The sequence below is a fragment of the Bombyx mandarina genome, chromosome 05, assembly GCF_030267445.1.
Source record: "Bombyx mandarina strain Sakado chromosome 05, ASM3026744v2".
In the NCBI taxonomy this organism is placed as follows: Eukaryota; Metazoa; Arthropoda; class Insecta; order Lepidoptera; family Bombycidae; genus Bombyx; species Bombyx mandarina.
The window spans coordinates 11,382,892-11,404,400 of record NC_143212.1 but is presented as its reverse complement, the minus strand read 5'-3'; the positions used below and the strand labels follow the sequence as shown (position 1 = coordinate 11,404,400).

Sequence of the window (21,509 nt, the reverse complement as noted above, 5' to 3'; positions counted from 1 at the left end):
TAATTTACATTCTTGTTGGAACGAAGTTCCTTTATGGGACGATGCGGAGGGGTACCCTAACCGGGAAAAAACGTCCGTAACGTAAGATTTTTATTAGTAATGCACACAGTGTACGTCTTAACTTTGTGATAACGTAGAAATTAGTACTGCACGCAGTGTACGACTTAACTTTGTAAAAACATACAAAAATAATATATTTTTGTTATATATTTTTTATAAATCATTGTCTGCCTATTTCTGCCGTGAAGCAGTAATGCGTTTCGGTTTGAAGGGTGGGGCAGCCGTTGTAACTATACTTGAGACCTTAGAACTTGTATCTCAAGGTGGGTGGCGCATTTACGTTGTGGATGTCTATGGGCTCCAATAACCACTTAACACCAGGTGGGCTGTGAGCTCGTCCACCCATCTAAGCAATAAAAAAAAGACACGTGGTAGAAGTGAAACCTTCAAAAATTAAAATACAATTATCCTAAATGTCTAAGTACATATTATATGTAAAATATTGTCATTAGTAAATAACGGAAAATCATCTTTTAATTTTATAGTATGAGGTAGCGCCCTCTGTGAATTGATATTTTAACTTCATGTATAATCCTATATATACTATAATACACAAACCAATATAGCGTGTATTATTTCTCGATATCCCTTATTCTCTCTCTCGTTCAATCTTTCTCACTATAGCTCTCTCCCACCCCTCGCTCCATAGCACTGTGCGTGATACGACGTTCGCTCTGTCTCACTTTTTCTCTCGATCTTTTCACTTGCTTGCTCCCTATTCTCACTCCATGGCTAGTTGCGTTATGCTACGTTTGCCCTGTCTTATTCTCTCTCAATCGGTCTCGATCGCTCTCTCTCTCTTTTTCGATACTTCCGTTGCATAATGCATACCTGCGTGACGTTACATCTGTTAAAATTTTACCCTCATGCGCCTAAAGAAGTTTCACTTCAAAAAAAAGAATAAAATAAAGTTGATAACTTTGTAAAGTAGTTTTATTTTATTTTTTATCAATAAAAATATCATAATAAAGAATGTATACCCGCATAATGATTTTCTTTATACCTCGAATAGAACTTAAAATTAATATTTTTATATTAAGGAACTTCGTTCCTATCCGGTGTCCTACGACACCACGCATCTTTTCTTATAAGAAAAATAATAATATGCAGTGAAATGAAATGAAGATGATTAATTTGAGACATTAATCAACTGAGATGAAATTAAACGAAATGAGATGATATGGGATAAAATATAATCTCAGTAAAATAATGGTCATTTACTGAGACTTTTACAGTGGATTTTTTGTTGGATCCCAAGAAGTTACGTCCAGCGGCTTTGTTTTATTTTCCCACCTTTGTGCACTTTCACAGTTACTAAATAATTAATAAACCACCGCTATTACACATTTAAACCTGTAGAAACACTAAATAGACAAAATAAAACAAATTATACAACTTAACTCCGGCTCTGTAAATTTGGCCCCCTTTTTTTATTTTCAGATTTTTTTTATTTTTAATTATTTGTTCGTCTTTTATTTACATATAATTAATTAAACAAATCATCACCGTTAAGTGGGCCTAGATACTGGGCATAGATACTACTAGATGTCTTTATTTTTATCGCTCAGATTAATTCACTTTGATCAGTTATCATTTGTTCGATGACTATTAGTGATTGTTCGATTATAAAAACAATTAAATTCCCAATTATTAATTATTTTATATTTAGTAAGCAAACCATCACCTCACGCCACCTTTTTTTGATTTTCAGATTTTTTTTATTTTTAACTATTTGTTCGTCGTTTGTTCGTTAATGTTCGAATGCATGCATGCAATGTATGGTAATGATTAGTATCACATTAACACGAAAGTTGTACTCCTAAAATATTCTTAAAAATAATTAAAAATCACTGAAATTTCAATGTGCTTGTTACATGGAGTTAATAAGTACCTACAACTTTATACTTATTAACTCCATGGCTTGTTAATATTCAATATCATTAAAAATAACTGAATTTATTAAAGCCGCGCTAATCGTACCATAGCGACTAATTGGCCGTTTCATTCAATTCACTGACATTTTTTTGTTGAAGTATTGTTGAAGTTTGTTGAAGTTTTCAATATTTTTTTTAACTACATATGAAATAATTAGACAGTATAAACGCACTTGTAAACAAAACGCTAGTAAACATGGCCATTGCCAGCTAACTGACAAAACCAGCGCATGCGCAATATAGGCGTGAGGTGTTTGGTTTGCTAGTTATAAAATAATTAATAATTGGGAATTTAATTGTTTTTATGATCGAACAATCACCAATAGTCGTCGAATAAAACGATAATTGATCAAAATGAATTGGTCTGAGTGATAAAAATAAAGATGTCTAGTAAGGGGGCCCACTTAACGGTGATCATTTGTTTAATTAATTATAAATAAATAAAAGACGGACAAACAATTTTTACATTCGAACATTAACGAACAAATAATTAAAAATAAATAAAAACCGAAAACCGAAAAGGGGGGGCCAAATTTACAGAGCCCTTAACTCCTCGCGTTTCCGCCATAAAATCCCATAGATGCTTAAACAGTATCATGTGTGCTATCTATGCACAGGTTTTAAATGCTTATAAAGATCAAGTTAACATGCCACAAAACCTTAAAAAAAGTCTAATTAAAAAAAATGCGCCTTTATTACAGTAGGATAGTGAATTAAAATATAAACAGAAGTCTTCCGCTTTGTCATAGTGTAATTTTCAAAAGAACATAGACATCGAAAATATGTAATATAATTACTTATTGTTTTATTTTTACGAGAAATAGTTATTTTGGTCACAAATGGTTTCCCCAAAAAAATAAAATAACTTGTTGTAATAGGAATATAAATAATAAAGATACACACTCAGTTGTGACTCAATGTACTACACTCCGTTTACAACTGCAACATTCATGTCATACCACTTGTTGTTTTCCTTTGTCTCGGTGGGTTTTTGTGTTGTAATTTGCTGCTTACGGCTGGACACTTTTCAACTTGCCCCATGTAAGACAATTCACCTTAACTGTACTTACTGTATTACTGAAGAAACTATTACCAACAAAAAATAATAAAAATCAATAGACCCAGCTACACCCCAGCTATGGTAAACATTATCGGTGCTTTTAAAAGCACTAGTCACCGTTCTTGTTGAACCCATCGTTTGCAACGAAGGGTTCGGCGAGTAAATTAGCCCACAGAAAGAGCCCACTGAGTTTCTCAGCGGAACTACTCAGTGGGTCGCGTTTACGATTCAGCGGTAGATTCTGTGAAGCACTGTTCTTGCTAAGGCTAGTGTTAGCAACGTCCTCAGGCTAGAGCCCTGTGAGCTCACCTACTCACCCGGCTACGGTTTTATAATCCTCTAGATTACCAGCTTAGGTAGGATATAAAACAACACCCAACTTCACTTCTCACATTCCAGCTAGCTTAGTTACGGCTTTGTAAAGCATGGTTTATTTTGGCTCAAAAGACTCGAATCCAGGCCGTTAAATTAAAATCACATACCATCATATACCATGGGCCTGAATGGGCCATGGATAATCATGGATTATACTTAATATTTACATAAACAAATACAAGAATTGACACTATTTAAGTTTATTAAAGTACTTTGCAATACCTTAAATAAGCCAAAGGTGTACATAATTTTTTCATGATAAATGTAACAACGACATTAATTTGGTTACACAGTTGTAGTAATAATACACATTAGTAAAATTACAAATAAATAACCTCATAATATTGAGCTATGTATTTCGCGTCGTTTTTAAAGAAAACCTTTACCCATTCAGTAGCAAAATTTTATTGTGCTAAAAGAATGACACAATCTTTTAACCCGCTAATGTTCAATAGCTACCGAAGATTTTACTCAGCAGGCGAAGAGGATGAATTAGGTGATAACCAATTAGTCATTTTATCTGATTCTACATCGAGATAGATAACATACACAAACCTAAGTAACTCAATAATTTTACAGAAACATCAATTAATACTATTTGTAAAGGCAATGCAGAACTCGAAAAAAAGTTGAGGATTTTGATGTTGGAAGTTGAAGTAATGCGGCAGGATGGTAGATGTGCCCCTAATTCAATGAATACTACTCAGTGGAAACATTTGCTAGATTTAAGTAGTAGAAACCAAAGAACAAATTATTTAACCTTTCTTTGGAAAAATGAAAAATCTAGGGAAAATCAAAAGGTAAAACAATATCTGTATGAAATCGTATCAAAAAATAAGACTACTGTGTAACTTGACATATTAATATTTTTTCTCTAAAAATAATACTTATCTCTAAAATGATTGCTAGATAAAAAAGAAACTAGGAGAAAACAATTTGCTGATGGCGTCCCAGACCAAGAAAAAGAGTATCCTGATGATCTCCTGTATGGTATTAGATATCAGTCACTATTTTTACGAATTCGAGATCAATCAATAAACAACTTTGATAATTATAGGTATGTTTCAAATATATGGCACTTATATATTCAGGTTTAAACAAAATATTGAATATTTGGAAAAGACATGTAAATATTTTTCTGTTTTAGGGCTCTTTTAGCAATGATGCACAGTCAGTCACTGGTCATTGACTGTTCTTATGAAGAACACATGGTTTGGAGAGAAACTTTAAATGCTGCAAAGCAAATGACATTAGTATTTGGAGACAACAGACTTCATAAAGAACCATTCAATATTCACCTGTGTAATGTAAACAATGATAGTGAATTCCTGAAACAACTTAAAAAAAATATTCCATGCATGGAAGAACCTTGGTTCCCAATGAATATTCATACTGAAAGCTATTTAGATATTTTTCCAAGAGAAAAGTTAGTTTACCTTACTCCTCATTGTCGCAATGAATTGACCAGATTTGATCCTGATGCTATTTATATTATTGGTTGCATGGTTGATAAGGTAAAATAGTAATTTTATTAACTAAATGATTGATAATTAAAACTAATTTAATGGTTTTAATCATGCATTTATGTCAAACGTCTTACTTAGAATGTTTTACAGTTTTTGTGGTCTCTGATGACCACCATCAGATCAGTCAGAGATTAAAACCATAAATTTGTTTTAATTAAGGTAAAATATATGAAACTTTACTTTAAACGGTACTTATATGAAAAAATGGTTTGTAATGTCTTATAATGGTTTCAGACAAATAATGAACCAATTTCACTAGCTAAAGCAAAGAAAGATAATATTACAATGGCAAAGCTACCTTTGGACAGGTATTTGGAATGGGCTCCTGGATCAAAGAAAAACCTGAACATTAATCACATGATTCCAATATTACTTGATCTGAAGTTGACAGGCAATTGGGAATATGCACTACGACACATTCCTAAAAGAAAATTAATGGAAACCAAAATTTTAGCAATGCAAAACAGGATAAAGAATAACCCTCAATTGAAAAATGATGTATTGAAAAATTTAAGAAAGAATAATTTTAAATTGAGCTCTGTAAATTCTTTACCAAACCTAAAGAAACCAAATCTAAGACGCTCGTTGTATGATGATTTGGAATAAAAAAATATGTATTTAAAAACACATTTTTATTTCATATTATCAAAATTCTTACTATTTAATTCAACAAGAAAATAGTAAATGTATGTACATTAAGGTATGGGATCTAATTTTGTACAACTAAGTAATTCATACATTTTATAGTCACTTAATTATATACAAAAAGTTTGAAAAATTGTTGCTAAAGTGCACGTTTTCTAGTTTAATTTTATTGCACACACAATAATGAAAATGTTTACAGCGCCTGTGAACCGCATTTCGCATTATAATTTTATTATATTTCTTAAACTAAATACCATGTTTTCAAAAATACATTTTAAGTCAAAAAAAATTGCATTCATGCAAAATTTTGATAATTTTTAAATGTCAACAAATACAAAAATTATTACGCAGTAATATGCTCATTTATAGTACCATTCTAGTAAAATGCTATTGTTTTATTGAAGTGTTATTATCGTGTTGTGCTGAATTTCATATGCTACTTCAGGGGTAATGTACGCATATCTACATCTCCAGTTGTAGTTTCTGAACGTTGTTTTATTGTTGCAAGTATTTCATGCAGGTTTGAAGGCAATGCTATGTCTGCTAGTGGAACGACAGATGCGGCAGGTGGAGTCATTGGTCGAGACGGCGAATAAGCTTCATCCTGAAAGAAAATCCATTCTAAGCCATAATTTATAACAATTTTTATGCACAAATAGTGCTTACTGGATTTTATGTTGAATTGTAAAAGTTCATTAATAAATAAATAAGTTTTTGTTATTATGCTAAAAAATTTCACCTCTCCTGGAGAAGAGCTGGCTTGTGCTATTTTACGAATTTGTTGTTTCTGTTCTTCTATCTGTCGATTGAGTTCTTCCATTTTCGAACGTAAAGTACTAGAAGCGATACTCGAAGATGCCGTTGCAGTAGCACTGCTTCCGCTACTTGACGAACCTGGGCTGTATGCTTCATCATCGTCGTCAACTGCTCCTATGAATTACTCAGTAACTAATAAAAATCGAAATTGTAAACGCACAGTGACGGTTTCAGTCTGTGGTAGAATTACTCAATATATTACAATCTTTTTATCGTTTTCAAATCTAACTTATATTACGAACATTGGCTTAAATGCTAGATCCACACCGCAAAGTAATTTTAAACCTATTTAAAACAATAATAACCCACACACTGATATCGAAATTTTTTTACAACCTATAGTTATAATTAGAAGACGGTGCGCCACTAATAAATAAAATACTTTCTATGAAAATCTCAGCATTCACATTTCTTCAGAGTACACCTGTTACTTGAGGAAATTATAAGGGTTTCGTGTTTTGAAATGTGACTGAATTGTTACGTTGATGGATTATATACTGAAAAGCAGACGCAAATACCTAAAGTAGCAGCAATTTTATCTTTAACCGAAGTAGAGAGCGTAGATGTGCTGTATGATGGTAGTGGAAGTGGATTACGACGCCGAGGCGAAGCCGGTGGCGTGTGAGTAATCTTGCTCTGCACTGGTGGCGTATATGAACGTTTGTGAGACTCCCTCGCAACCTAAAGCATATACAAAAAAAAACACGTTCTTCATTACTTAAATAAAGTAGTTTTTGCAATCTTTTAAATATAAATCTTATTTATAAAAGTGAAGTTTCGACGACCAGAATAAATGGGATACATTTGTAATAAACATAAATGTCGTGTTAATGTTACGGTCATACTTCGTAAAACCACTATATACCTAGCATAAACCACCCCTGCGTTCATTCGGTAACGTAGAATCAGTCCGTTACTCGAGCCTAAAGCACAAAGCTTTGTTTTTTAGTGCTATTGTCTTAAGAATCACCGACACTACCGCCTGTGTTCTTCGGGAACATATCCAATACGCCGTGTATTGCGAGGTCCCCTAAAAACGGTTTCGATACAAATTTACGACTGTAAATTAAACACTTTAAAATAACCTATTTTTGCGTATAGTAAATTATTTCATGAAATCAATACTGTATATTAACGTAAGCGACAAAAGTTAAGGGTAGGCTATTGCCTGCACTGATGCAAGTTATCTTCACTGCAAACTGCGTCCAAATTACTTTTCAAACGTAAGACCCTTATGCCAGTATACGCAAAACCCGAGACAGAGCGTATTCAACTTGAACGTCACATGTTATGTTTAGAGAAAACTGTGTAGTTTTCAGTTAAGCTATTTTTAAAGTATGAATAGTAAATGTGTCAATATTAAATTATAATTACTTTTTCAAAAGATATTGTTTTATTAAAAAGCAACAAACAAGCTTTGTATTTATTAAACAGCTCACCGGTATAGTTTTGTATTCGCACTTGCTTAAGATGAACTTGTCTACGCTACTTTGCAATCTCTACTAATCTCACGTACGGTTCGCAACAAGACTTTAAAATTTCAAAACAAAACAATATGACGTTTATTATACGAGCAAACGTTGGCAGAAACAAGGAATTGATATTTTGAGAAAGGTTTCTAAATTATTACTAATATTCTATTAACATATTCGGAATTGCCAAAAAATAAAACCACAAAATAATGAACTATTTATTGATGAAATAATGTTATTTAGACGAAATTATTATATTATTATTTTAAAGGCGTATTGTGAGGGTAGTGTATAATAAATTGAACAACCACATTATTTATTTTATTATATTTCTTTCGTATAACAAACTGACCTTTGCTGGAATTACTTCTTTAGGAATGTGAGATGCTAGACGTTTCTTTCTTTGCCTTATAACGATGGTGAGTAGCTGATGAGTTTTAACCTCTCCGATTCCGGGGCCGTCCAGAGGCATCAACACTGGTGGAAGTGTGGTATTCGCCGGCAGCGGAACCACGTAGAAATCTTTCACTGTTGTCGTATTTGATACTTTTACCACGCCTAACCTAAATTTCGATAGAAGGAAGTATTAAGATATAACAAATTAGTTTTTATTTATTTCTTTCGCAGTTATCTATGTGAAAAATACAAACCTATTTCGACTACTTAAGTAACTAAACAATGCGATGTATGGCATTTTTTCCTCATCATTAGCAGCTTGAAGTCTTAAAATAATTATATCTTTATTACTAGCTTTCTTCATCTTTCCAATATATTCCCAGACTGTATCTGGATTAATTCTTCCTACAATATCAAGTTCTGTGGGCAGATCTTCTTCCAGGTCGACTGCAGTGCCAGAGACCTAAATACAAAATAATAATATTTCAATAACGTCCAAAACAACAACAATCTGTTTTAATTTTATAAAGGTCGAACCTCATGTGCTGAAACATAGAATCTTGCAACATCTACCATGTTTATACATCCATTCCAAACTGTTGCGACGGGTATAGTATCAACAGTACTGCTTGGTTCTTGATCACTGTCACCTTCTGTTTATAAAAAAATAAATTTACAGTAATTTTGGTTTAATTTTTAGACAATAAACAGTATTGATATTTTACTGATATTATACATTATAAAAGTATTTAGCTACCTGACGTCTTTTCCAGACTTTGATATGTATTAGACTTAATTAATTCAACATTAGTTGATATGGGTTCACTGGAATCATATCCCACCCCATTATCAGTTTTGTTTTTGTAACTTTCTTCAAATACGTCTTCTCTGGATTTTATCAGATCTTCGTCAGAGAACGCCGATGTTATCATAGGCTCATGAGGATCATACTCAGGATGAACCTCTTTGAGCATGGCTGATTTTGGCCTTTCCAATGATTCAGAGTCTGTGGAACTAATATGTACCTCATTAGTATAAACGACATTAATCATCAATCATACTTAATATTACAAAGCCTTTTCACTTACTCATGCTTATTCTTCATCATAACGTTGTCTTGAGACCGGGAACGAGGCTGTTGTTTGTCTTCAGTACTAGGTAGTCGCTTAGATCGTGAGCTATGCCTTTTCGAAATACTTCTAGATCGCGACCGGCGCCCAGATCGATCGCGCTCGCGTGACTTATCTATAGATTTAGATCTGGACCGTACGCGTGACTTGGATTTTGATCGCCGTCTTGATTTCTCTTTAGACTTTGATCGATATAGAGATCTTTCTCTTATATCAGATTTCTCCTTACCTGATCTTGATCTATCGTTTGAAATGGATCTCGATTTTCTGTCCGATCTTCGCGAAGGCCTCCTCTGGCTTAATTTAGATTCTTTTTCATAGCATGCAGACTTTCTTCGCCTAGAAGATCTAGATTTCTTTTCAGAATCTCGTCTAACCTTTTTAGTCTGATAATAACTTTCTTCGCGCTCTCTTTTACGGCTATTAGATTTTTTATTTGAACCCTTACGTAACCTACGAAATAAACCAAGTCATTAAAAATATAAGGTGAACTTGTAATGGTAATAAAACTCGACAGAATATGATATTTTTTTATTATTATACTAACATATCTGGTGTTTTCTCTTTTTCTTGGGAGTCTTCATTGATAGCATCATTTAGTACACTGACCACATCTTCAACTGGCACATTAGGATCTAGTTCTGTTGATACAGATTCCTTAGTTTCCATTACCTGTTTTAGAAAAAATAATCATTAAAAGAATATTTAATTACTGTCCATTGTTAAATTAATTTTTAATATCAATATCCATATGCACTCATCACCTTTTTCAGACTTCATTTACTCACCTCTTCGCCTTTGTGTGTTTTGAGAACGTAAGTTTTATTGGCGGCCAAAAGATCTAACTCCGATTTCTTAATCAACTCCAATTGATGTTTCGCTTCTTGATCTCTCCATTCAGCTAATTCTTGACTTGCAAGTTCTTCTGGAGACAGTCGTACCTATAACGTTTTGAACGATTAAAACATTTATGTACTTACTTTAGTTATGCATTTTTAAATACAGAAAAATACAATACATACCAACTGCTTTGGTGTTAATGATTTATCGCAAATCTTTTCCCACAGAGTCAGGTTCTTGCGGTCTTTAATATTAAACATGAGCGATCTGTATTTAGCTTTATATTTCATACCAACGTCTCGGAATAGATCGTGCAATTCTTCTTCCGTTTCGAGCGCAAATTGTTCTATTTCATCTTCTGTAAAGTTAGATTCTTTGTTTTCTGCCATGCGTAGGCTCATCTGTTCTTGCAATGATTTTCTAACGTTTTCACGTATTGATTCCAGTGAATTCATTTTGCTTTTGTTTTCATGCGACTCTTTTTTACGAGACGTCGACGGAGTAACTGAAGCGGCCTGTAATTACCATAAATATGCCATTCTCAACTTATAATCACTATGCAAACACGTACAAGGTTAATGCTATTAATTTTAGGCGAACAAATTTCGACAATGTGTCGATTGTTTTGCCTATGAGTCATATACATTTTATTAAAAAATATACTTATAGACCTTTTTAAATAAGTTTCGTAATTTAAAACGATTTTCCACTTCGTTCCCACAAAAACACACAAATATTAAGAAATACAATGTGTGACCGCAAAATTGTTTATATTGATGATACTTTATTAGTATGTTACATCACCGACACACGCCGTCGTCTTCCGGAAGACTGAGCTCTGCTAGTTTACAGGAGCGTCTATTTGATGAAGTAATTTTCCGTTTGCTTTACGATCTTTATTTATGATCCGAATGTTAAATAGACCCATAGCACGTTTTGATTATATTATGGTATGATTTGATAAGTGATGACACTATTAAGCCATGTATAGACATATGACATAATTTATTATAAACCAAAATCTTACTTTTAAAGAATTTGTTATTTTTTAAATTCGTTCTACATATTTTAGTGTGACTTCCTGTCTAATAACCTGTACTAATTACCTTGACTAATATATTTTGTAAATAGTCCAATGCAATGTGGTACCACCATCTTCGTGGTTTCTAGTTGATATTTTATTAAATAATAAATAATAATTTTATTGTAAACATTATTAAAAAAAATTAGTTTACTTACCTTTTCGGGAATGGATTGAGATTTATTTACAGAGTTTCTAGAGCTCTTCCTTTTATCACTGGAGTTTCGTATGCCTGACCCGCTAGCTTTAGGAGAGTCAAAGTTTTGACTTTGAAGACTTTTTGGTGTCACTGGCGTTTTAGGTTGAGGAACCTGTTTTGGTTCTTCTTTTGGTGATAGTAAAGGCTTCAGTCTGTCCTTCACCTCACTTGTCTGTGATTTAATTTGAACTGTTGGCTCTGTACTTTTTCTTGGTAACCTTTCGAAGTTCAGTGTGGTTTGTATTTTATTTGATTCTATCGAAGTCTTTTTTTTGCTTATATTTGGTCTAATAGTATTTAGAGCACCAGGTCTGACAACTTCAAATGTAGGATTCTTTTGTATCCAAGCTTTTAAATTTTCGGCAGTTGGAGCATTTGGCCCAGCCAATAAGCGTCCCGATTTCCTTTCATATACAATAACCTAGAAGGAAACTAATGTGGTAAGAGTGTGGTGAAAAATAGATTTAAAAAAACCATAAAATCAAAATATGAAAATGAGAAAACTTAGCTATTTAACATGATTTACGCGGAAGCTTTAAATCTACTTGAACATCTTGAAAGTAATTGATAATGAATATTATTTATTTTTACATCAAAATACATCCACAAAAATTAAAAAAGTTCATGCATATTATGCAGCCAGTTAGTTGCTAGTGCCCGTTTTTCTCTCCTCTCCAATCACCATTGTCTACATTGCTACTTGTATATTTAAATAACTCTAAGTTCGTAATCTATTCACTAAGTCGCCAATACTCATATGGAATGATGCGACCATACCGAACACGGCCGTTAAAATTGTCCGTTCAATACGTACGTAACACACATATTCAGGAATAACTATCATGAACGAAAGACATTAAATAACAAAAGAAAAAAAAAAGTTTTGCATATATTATTATAATTTTTTATAATAATATTCTATAATTTATATATTAAATTTATACATATATTTATAAATGTATTGTGTGTGGCATTAGGCTAGTTAACCCTATATTATTGTTTCTCTGCTGCAAGGAGTTCTCTCATTACCATTTCAAGGGTATGACAGCTATGCTCTTATGAAAATACAACTAAAACTTCCACCTTACGGTGGACAAATGTTTTCTACAACTATGAAGCATTCTTTTTTTATTTTACCTTATTTAAAAATTTATAACTTACCCTTGATTCAGGATTCTGTTTCTCTTGTGATTTACCAGTTTCTTCTTCAGTTTTGCTCTGATTGGTCGGGTTAACAAGAGAGTCCTGTGCGTGTTTGAGAATACATGCATCACTACAGTAGATACTGCTGGCGCGCGCATGTTTCTTGCAAACTATACAGGTTGTTTTTCCAGCATTTTCCTTTTTTCTCTCGGGCGGAGGCGTCTCAGATGATAACGATTCCACTTCATGTTTCTTCTGAGCCAGTGATGGCTACAGACAACAAAATTTTAGATAAAATCAAATGCAATACCACTGTCAATTTCTTTGAATTTCATTTCTAATTCAATGACAAAGTGACAATTTCTTCATGAGTACATAATTAATTAAATTAAATGCAAAGGACAATGCCCATTTTCTATGGGCGTTTGGGCCCCTAAAAAAAGTTGTCGGGTGATGATTTTAACTTAATTTGATAGACAAATAAATATCGTTTCATATTCAGAAAACGATTTTTATATTCTCACCCAGGTTTAAGAGAAATCTGTTTTTTTCTGCAGCTAAAATTAAGTTGTTAATTGTTTTCTTCGAAATCAATAATCGCTCTCATCATTATTTACAGTATTAAATAAGTTAATTGTGGGTAATGTTGCTAGAAATAAGCCCTTACGTACATTTTATTATTATTATATCCTCATAATAATAATAAAATGAAATGAAATTCGGAAGCCGGCAACGATATTGTTGTAGTTGTTTTTAAATTCGCCAACAAGCAGGCAAAGAGCGTAGCCTATACAGCATAGTCTGTCATAGTTATATTTTTTATATATTTTTTATGTTAATAAAAATCCGGTGTATTTCTTTTTATTGCTTTTTGGGAGTTTTGACGTCAACTTGATGAATAGCACATTGAGTGAGCGTGAATTTCCGCAACCTTTTATCTTGAAAAAAAAAAAAACAGTCACTGCTATGTTAGCCACAGTTTTATTCCAATGCCTCAATAATCGTGAACAACGCTTATTGACATTTAATACACAAAACAACACCCAATTTGTATATTATACATCACAATAAACTATTAAAATAACATTAAAATAAAACTTCAAGTGACGCTTCACTCGGGTTGCTGCCAAAACTCTCTGATCATATATAATAAGAATAGAGTAATGGTAGGCCATTGAGATTTTTACTAATGGAATCATTAATTTCAAATTCATGGTTTTAAGTAATAATTATTATTGCAATACATAAATATTGAATTGAACAACAATAAACTAAAAAGTCTGTGAATTATAACCATTAGCAATTTTTTTAATTTGTTGTTCAAGTCACAGACAACTCTTTCGTTTGTCAGCATATAAGTTTACTATAAGGCTGTATGGGCTAATTTTCCCTTTGTCTATTGGCGAATTTAAAAACTATGGCACTCAGTTTTGGGATGTTATCAAATAAGTAATTTATTTTTTTGTAAAACAATGCCAGGGTGAAAGAAATGTTGATACATAAACTAAACAACATGAAAAAATAAGGCATAGTTTTTCAAGTACAAATAGTTTTGTCATGAAGTTGGCCCACTTTTGGGCATTGTCCTTTGCAATTCTATTTAAAGGTTTTTGTTTTTAAATATATTACTAAAAACTAACTTTAATTCTATTCAGTTTACTATTAACTCAGTTTGTTTTCCTACCTTGGATGTACTTTTTGGTGTAGTTTTAACTTTTTTGATACAGTTTGGACACCTCCATTCTATACCCTGTTCCTCCATTTGCTGACCCATAGTTTTGGTTATATTTACACACTTCCCATGAAACCAATCCTCACAACTATCACAACAAATCATGAAACGGTTATTGTGAGGCTGTTTGCAAATGCACCATAATCTAAAAAAAATATTTTTTTTTCATTTCTGTGTTTAATGACTATTAACTGCAATATGAATTATATAGGGTGTGGACCATTCTTATGGCTGAAACGATAATAAACTAAAATCTCAATGTGAACAGAAAATAACATTTATTTGCTGTTATAAAATATAAATACAGTAATCTCCCCTATAATACAGTATATTGATTCTGCATTACAGGAAACGTAGGATTATTCACGCATAACGCGCTTGTATGACCCTGTATAACGCGTTATATACTTATATAAAATAAGATAACCAATGTTTATTCACACATTCCGACAGGAGCCCTCTTCTTCGATGTAGCGAAGGCGTTCGACAAAGTCTGGCACAACGGTTTGATATACAAACTGTATAACATGGGAGTGCCAAACAGACTCGTGCTCATCATACGAGACTACTTGTCGAACCGTTCGTTCCGATATCGAGTCGAGGGAACGCGTTCCCGGCCCCGTCACGTCACAGCCGGAGTCCCGCAAGGCTCCGCTCTCTCCCAGTTACTATTTAGTTTGTATATCAATGATATACCCCGGTCTCCGGAGACCCATCTGGCGCTCTTCGCCGATGACACCGCCATCTACTACTCGTGTAGGAAGAAGGCGTTGCTTCATCGACGACTTCAGACCGCAGCTACCACCATGGGACAGTGGTTCCGGAAGTGGCGCATCGACATCAACCCCACGAAAAGCACAGCGGTGCTCTTCAAAAGGGGTCGCCCTTCGAACACCACACTGAGCATCCCCCTCCCGACTAGGCGCGTCAACACCTCCGCCCCCGCCATTCGCCCAATCACGATGTTCGACCAGCCCATACCGTCAAATATTTAGGACCGCCCCGAAGGTCAAATATTTAGGCGTCACCCTCGACAGTAGGATGACATTCCGCCCCCACATCAAGACGGTACGCGACCGTGCCGCCTTCATTCTAGGACGTCTCTACCCGATGATATGTAGGCGAAGTAAAATGTCCCTTAGAAATAAGGTGACACTCTACAAAACTTGCATACGCCCCGTCATGACCTATGCAAGTGTAGTGCTCGCTCACGCGGCCCGCATTCACTTAAAATCCTTCCAAATTATTCAATCCCGTTTTTGCAGGATAGCCGTCGGAGCCCCGTGGTTCGTCAGGAACGTCGACCTCCATGACGACCTGGACTTAGAGTACATCAGTAAGTATCTCCAGTCGGCGTCGATGCGCCACTTCGATAAAGCGGCACAACACGAGAACCCTCGCATCGTGGCCGCCGGTAACTACATTCCCGATCCTGCGGACAGAATGGAAAGCAGTCGACGTCGCCCAAAACATGTCATCTCGGATCCTCCCGATCCACTAACGGTGCTTCTAGGTACTTTAAGCACCGGTCACCGTTCTCGTCGAACCCGTCGCTTGCGGCGAAGGGCTCGACGAGTAAATTAACTCTCAGACACAGCCCACTGAGTTTCTCGCCGGATCTTCTCAGTGGGTCGCGTTTCCGATCCGGTGGTAGATTCTGCGAAGCACGGCTCTTGCTAGGGTTCGTGTTAGCAACGTCATCAGGTTTGAGCCCCGTGAGCTAACCTACAAAAGTTAGGGTTACGCTGATATAGCCTCTCAAGGCTATCAGCTTAGGTAGGAAAAAAAAAAAGAAAAAAAATATTCACATCAAAAACTAGGAACACAAATTTAAAATATTAATTTCGTAACAACAAAATTTAAAAGTACCCAAAATTAATTATGAATTCTACAAATCATAAATTTCACTGTACAGAAATAGTACCTACGTGTGAAATCTCCGCAGTATATGGGGGACTCTCTTCTTATACCAGGGACTGAAGTGGCGTAATATGAAAATGCGTTATAAGAGTATCATGTTCAAGGGGGATTACTGTACTGTACTTGTATTTTGTAAGGTTTAATTTTTGTGAACTAGAATGTAAATTAAGCAAACAAATTTTATTTTTACTGATGCATTGTATAATACTTTAGTATCAGCAGTATTCAAATGTGATTTCTCTATTTCATATTAGTTATCAACGGCACTGCTTTCTTAGTTGCTGTTGTTCCCGAAAGTTTCAAACACACCCAACATAATCCTCCAGCTACATAGTTAATTCTTTTGATTTACGTTGTAGGGTTTATTCCATGTCGTGCGAGTTACGATCTTTTAACCATCAGCTTTATCAATAGAAACATAAATATAATTCAACAATAATAAATAGATACTCTGGTATTAAAGGTAAAGCAATCCAGAATTGATAGTTTCTTCAAATTAAAGTTCAAATCTATTTTTTCAAAATCATAATCAATACATAAATCCATAAAAACATAAATGCATATTTAGATAAGAAACGGTATGAGCCTGGCAATGAAGCACCTGTATAATTGCATTACTCAATAGAAGTACATCAGGTGTCTTATAATTTAAGCCACAACTAGTACAAAATCAAATAAGTGGATAATTACCTATTGGGGTCATCTTCTGAATTCCAACTTTCTTGTGATTCAGCACAAATTTTATCAATTAAATTTGCTTGAGGCAAAGGTTCGATCTTTTTGGGGTTAGGTTTTTTATTTACATACTGTTTGGGCACAGGTAGTACCTGTGGTTCAGGAGTAGGTGATATCAATGGAGTTGTAACAGTTGGTGATTCAACATTTGTAACTTCCAGTTGACTTTTGCGCTTAGATGATCTGGTAGCAGGAGCTTCTATTGGAGGTAAAGTAATTACCCGACCATCACGTCGTACTATTTCTATTGGATCCTTACGTGGTGCAGTGATGTTCTTTTGGACTGTTTTAGAAAGTGTTTGTGTATACAAATTCGGCTCTGCTTGTGTCTGTTGGAATAATGAATGCACTGGAGGTTTTGCTGGGACGGAATCAACTTTACCCAAAACTTGCTTGTCAATAACTTCTTGTAAATTTTCTGAACTCTCAACAAGTTGCGCAACATGCATTAGTAAATCTTCAGTTAAACCTTCTTCTTCAGGCTGTATCGCACTGAGACTGCCAAGCAAATCTAAAGTTGGTGATAAAGGACCAACCAATCCTGGACTGCTCATGGTAGTTGAAGTGGTAATTGCTTGTTGACTTTTTGCTACACTAGGGGCAGTATTGTCTTGCAATATTTGTGCCAAACTAACTTCATCAAGTTGTGGGATAGATTCGTATGTTTTTGTTGTCTTATCTGTAGAGTTTAAAACCTTCTCTTTTTGCTTAATCAGAGGTTTATGAATAGTAAGAATTGTTTTCGATTTTTCATCTGTCTCTTCAACAGACTTTGGATTTTCAGCCACTTTATTGTCCACATCTAATTTACCAATTCCTGTGATTTTTTTATTCTCAGGGCCAACCAAATCTTTAGGTGGTCCTTTGTTGTCTGTAGACACCCTTCGTATGACATCAGGAGTAGAAAATAATGAAGACATATCTGTTAACAGAGCTGTAACATGAGCTGGTGTTTTCTTCTCTTTTTTAGAAGGTTTTGGTGTTTGTTTGACTACTACTCTACTTATATCTTTCATTGGAGGTATTTCGTTCACTTTACTTGTTGGCATTAAAGTCTCCATATTGAATTCGTCCTCTTTCTGTTCTGACATAATTTTTAATGAAATTGCCTTATCTTTAATCTCCTTTTTAAGGGCATTTTTACCATATTTTAATTTGGGTGTACCTTTTATTTCTGTTTTATTTGCCTTAGAAACAGGGCATTTTAAAATTCGAGGTTTTACTTTTCCCTTTTTTACTTTAAAAGACGTACAACTTTTGTCTTTGGTATCCTTATAATCAGAATCTGAGTCTCTATCAGGGATACTCTCACCTGATGAACTTACTGAAGATGTGTCAGGACTTTCGTCTTGTTTTTGAATGGTCTCTATTTTCTCAGACGGTTTTACATGTTTTGATTTAGGAATAACTGGCAGAGTTTTAGTTAGCACATCATTTCCTTTTAATATAATTGGTGATTCAGTTGGTTTAATTAATATTTTTTTACCCTTTGGAATTATCTGTTGTTCCAAAATAGTTATCTTTTTAGAACTAGGAACAGATTTAGGCGATGAGATGGGCACTGGTGATGACTGTGTAATTTCTATTACGCCATCTGTGTATGAGGTTAAAGTATCACTCTTATTTGATTTCTCATGTGTACCTATTTCTTGACTGGGTGAAGTCAATGAAGTATAGCAGTGATCATTTTGAAACCCAATCAAACTATTTTCCCTCGTTTCAATCCTTAACGACTGTAACATTTCAGCACCACTGTCTGAAAAAGAAACATATATTTTAATATTTTATCTATTTCAAAAAATATAAGATGGAACCAAAAACAGAAACAAATTTTTATTATTCAAATTACATTTATAGTTTTACCATATTTGATGATACTGTTAGGTTCACCATAATAACTATCCACAGAAAGTGTGACATGTTGCAGTTTCTCATCTTCATTTTCAGAATCCGTAGCATCATCTGGTTTACCCTCATGCCCAACTCGAACTACACTTATTGCACCCTGAGTGCCATCTGTACCTACAAATTTGAAAGACTTCAGGATAGATTTAATTAGTTCATTACTTAAATGTACAATATACTTTAAAACATCGTACATTTTACATATTTGCAGATTAGCTAGTTTAGTTACAAATAAACATGACAAACAGGACATGTAACCCTGAAATAGCCGAGTGAAAAATGCTATATGTAATGAAAGGATTCATAAAGATGAAGAACAATTTGTATTTAAAAATATAGAATACATTACAGTAATAGAAATATAGAATACACTTAACAAGAATCATACAAAGTGACAGCAGGCAGGACTACCGAGATACTTAGAAACATCAATATTGGGCACTGGGATATATACATGTTTATAAACCAATAATGGATAAGAATTCTAGATCCAGCATCAGCAACAATAAAACTAGGCATAGCCCCTAATAGCAAGACCAAGACAGTGCTATAAGCATTGAACAATATATGTAAACTAACATAAGAGCACTACTCTGGAAATCTACTCACAATTAAGCTTAGAAATTGAGGTAAATCACTGTGAGACTGGTCTTATTGTTAGATCCATATTATTAAGACTGCTAATAATGCTACACCATTCATACTGACTTAACCCAATAAAACGTTTTTATGCAGGAATTTTCTTTTGCCCCAACAGATATTATGGCGGCAAAATTAGGTATGCATTATTTAAGTAGCATTCTATATGACTGGGCTACATCTAAGACCTGCATTTGAGGTCATATTAATGTTTTATTTCACTGTATATGTAATTTATAGAAAAAAAACTGTTTTTGCTTGATATCAACTACAAATTAAATAGAAGCTTTGAATATTTTCCTGTGATCCTCCTGAACTATCCGAGCATCTAAAGTCCTACCTATGCAAATTATGTAATGCCTATTCAAAACGAAAGCGTATTTTCGTGTACTTTTACAATAAATTCAACATGTATACTTGCGAACTTAAAAGCTTTGGATTGATAGGTGAATTTTATTTAATGGCAACCTAAAGATTTTTTCTTTATATTACGATTAAAATTAAACTTCTATAATACCTACATACCGGGTGATATTTATATTTATAATAATTACCCATTAATGTTCCAAGTAGGTTTTGGTCGACCGACAAGGAGCCATCCTTGTTTACAATAACAACAACAGAACTTTCCGCCTTTGTGGACGGCCCATTAAGGTCAGTGTAGTTGGTGATTACTGTATTAGACATTTTTCATTGTAAAAATTAACACCATTCACATGCAATTCGTCTATTTATAGCCATTTGCTTCTGAATGCACAGCGTCCAAAAATGACGCATTCTATGTTACGCTTCTGGCGCCATTTTGAACAACTCCCACACTTCATAAACCAAGCACAAGGCGGGTAAACTAAAGACAGACGGGATCAATGTAATTTCCTGCAAAGCTGAATGCGATAGAAAGTACGTTTTTCCCCAATTTATTAAAAACGAGTGAACACCTTTAAATTAAATTTAAACTTTATATATGCATTGAATATAATTATTAAAATACAGAAAATTCGGAGTCACACAAAAATTAAACATGGAGGCTCGCGATTTGACACTCTCTGTCATTGTGAAATTCGCAATTGGACAGGCAAAGGGAGCCTATCTCATAATAAAAACTGCAGAGAAAATGGCTCGCAGCTTAAAAAGAGTTTTTACTTTTTAAGCGTATTTTATTTAGATAACATTACAATTATCTCAAATAATCGTTACGCTATCACCAAATAAAGTAAATAATTAAATAAATAAAATATATTCAATTTTCATCAAAACTTTACTACTTTTATTTTGTAGAAATTTTTAATTCTAATTTTAACAGTTATAAGAAAAACACTTTAATTTTGTAAAGTATATACAGACGTTCCGTCAAATAATATACTGGTGCTGATTTACCCGACACTTTTTATTACTTAGAAAATGAGTAACGTCCTGTGGATCTGGGATCTTGCTCTACAATATTTAGTAACGCGGTCTCTCTAGACCATCAGCTTAGGTAGGAAAAAAAAATGAAAAATGAAAAACATTGCGGCTCATACAGCTTTTGTTGTATCTAAAACTTGTACGTTGCCGTAAAGGATTTTAGAAAAAAAATCATTTCTCATCACATTAAACTTATAACTAGGAAGAGTAGGACATTTTTTCCTGCCTATGCTGATAGCCTTCAGTGGCTATATCAGTTTCGCCTTGACATGTAGATGAGCTCACGGGGCACAAACCGGAGTGTTGCTAACACTGGCCCTGGCAAGAGCAGTGCTTCGCAGAAACTACCACCGGATCGGAATCGCGACCCACCAAGAAAATCCGGCGAGAAAATCAATGGGCTGTGTCTATTTGTTAATTTATTTGTCGAGCCCTTGGTCGCAAGAGATGGCGAGGACGGTGACCGGTGTTTGAGGTAGGTACCTAAAACGCACCGT

The 21,509-nt window shown here is 34.1% G+C and overlaps 2 protein-coding genes across 4 annotated transcripts; one reads left to right on the top strand and one right to left on the bottom strand.

Annotated features, from left to right (window-relative positions):
• Positions 1-3,529: 3,529 nt before the first annotated feature.
• rswl (tRNA methyltransferase roswell) lies at positions 3,530-5,580 on the top strand. The gene is made up of 5 exons (XM_089727763.1): positions 3,530-3,925; positions 4,009-4,231; positions 4,340-4,486; positions 4,577-4,943; positions 5,190-5,580. Exons 1-5 carry the CDS (start codon positions 3,781-3,783, stop codon positions 5,559-5,561), a joined length of 1,254 nt encoding a protein of 417 aa, XP_089583889.1. The 5' UTR covers positions 3,530-3,780; the 3' UTR covers positions 5,562-5,580.
• On the bottom strand, positions 5,571-20,664 carry pps (protein partner of snf). Of its 3 annotated transcripts, none has more exons than XM_028172423.2 (17): positions 20,163-20,664; positions 18,928-19,086; positions 17,020-18,820; positions 14,362-14,554; positions 12,696-12,947; positions 11,494-11,955; positions 10,437-10,769; positions 10,203-10,355; positions 9,962-10,086; positions 9,373-9,867; positions 9,042-9,298; positions 8,822-8,937; positions 8,539-8,747; positions 8,241-8,451; positions 6,935-7,097; positions 6,340-6,530; positions 5,571-6,204 (listed from the first exon to the last, which is right to left on the bottom strand). In XM_028172423.2, exons 1-17 carry the CDS (start codon positions 20,293-20,295, stop codon positions 6,037-6,039), a joined length of 5,421 nt encoding a protein of 1,806 aa, XP_028028224.2. In that variant the 5' UTR covers positions 20,296-20,664; the 3' UTR covers positions 5,571-6,036. The 3 variants fall into 3 exon arrangements, with proteins under 3 accessions (XP_028028224.2, XP_028028225.2, XP_028028226.2); XM_028172424.2 differs by having other exon boundaries at positions 6,340-6,524; XM_028172425.2 differs by having other exon boundaries at positions 18,914-19,086; positions 20,163-20,656.
• Positions 20,665-21,509: the final 845 nt, after the last annotated feature.

Coding starts and splice junctions, on each gene's coding strand:
- rswl (XM_089727763.1), top strand. CDS start 3,781: ATGTATTTCGCGTCGTTTTTAAAGAAAACCTTTACCCATTCAGTAGCA. Junction 3,926..4,008: donor AGGCGAAGAGGATGAATTAG/GTGATAACCAAT, acceptor ATAATTTTACAG/AAACATCAATTAATACTATT. Junction 4,944..5,189: donor TTGGTTGCATGGTTGATAAG/GTAAAATAGTAA, acceptor TAATGGTTTCAG/ACAAATAATGAACCAATTTC.
- pps (XM_028172423.2), bottom strand. CDS start 20,295: ATGTCTAATACAGTAATCACCAACTACACTGACCTTAATGGGCCGTCC. Junction 18,821..18,927: donor TAACAGTATCATCAAATATG/GTAAAACTATAA, acceptor TTTCTTTTTCAG/ACAGTGGTGCTGAAATGTTA. Junction 8,452..8,538: donor TACTTAAGTAGTCGAAATAG/GTTTGTATTTTT, acceptor ATCGAAATTTAG/GTTAGGCGTGGTAAAAGTAT.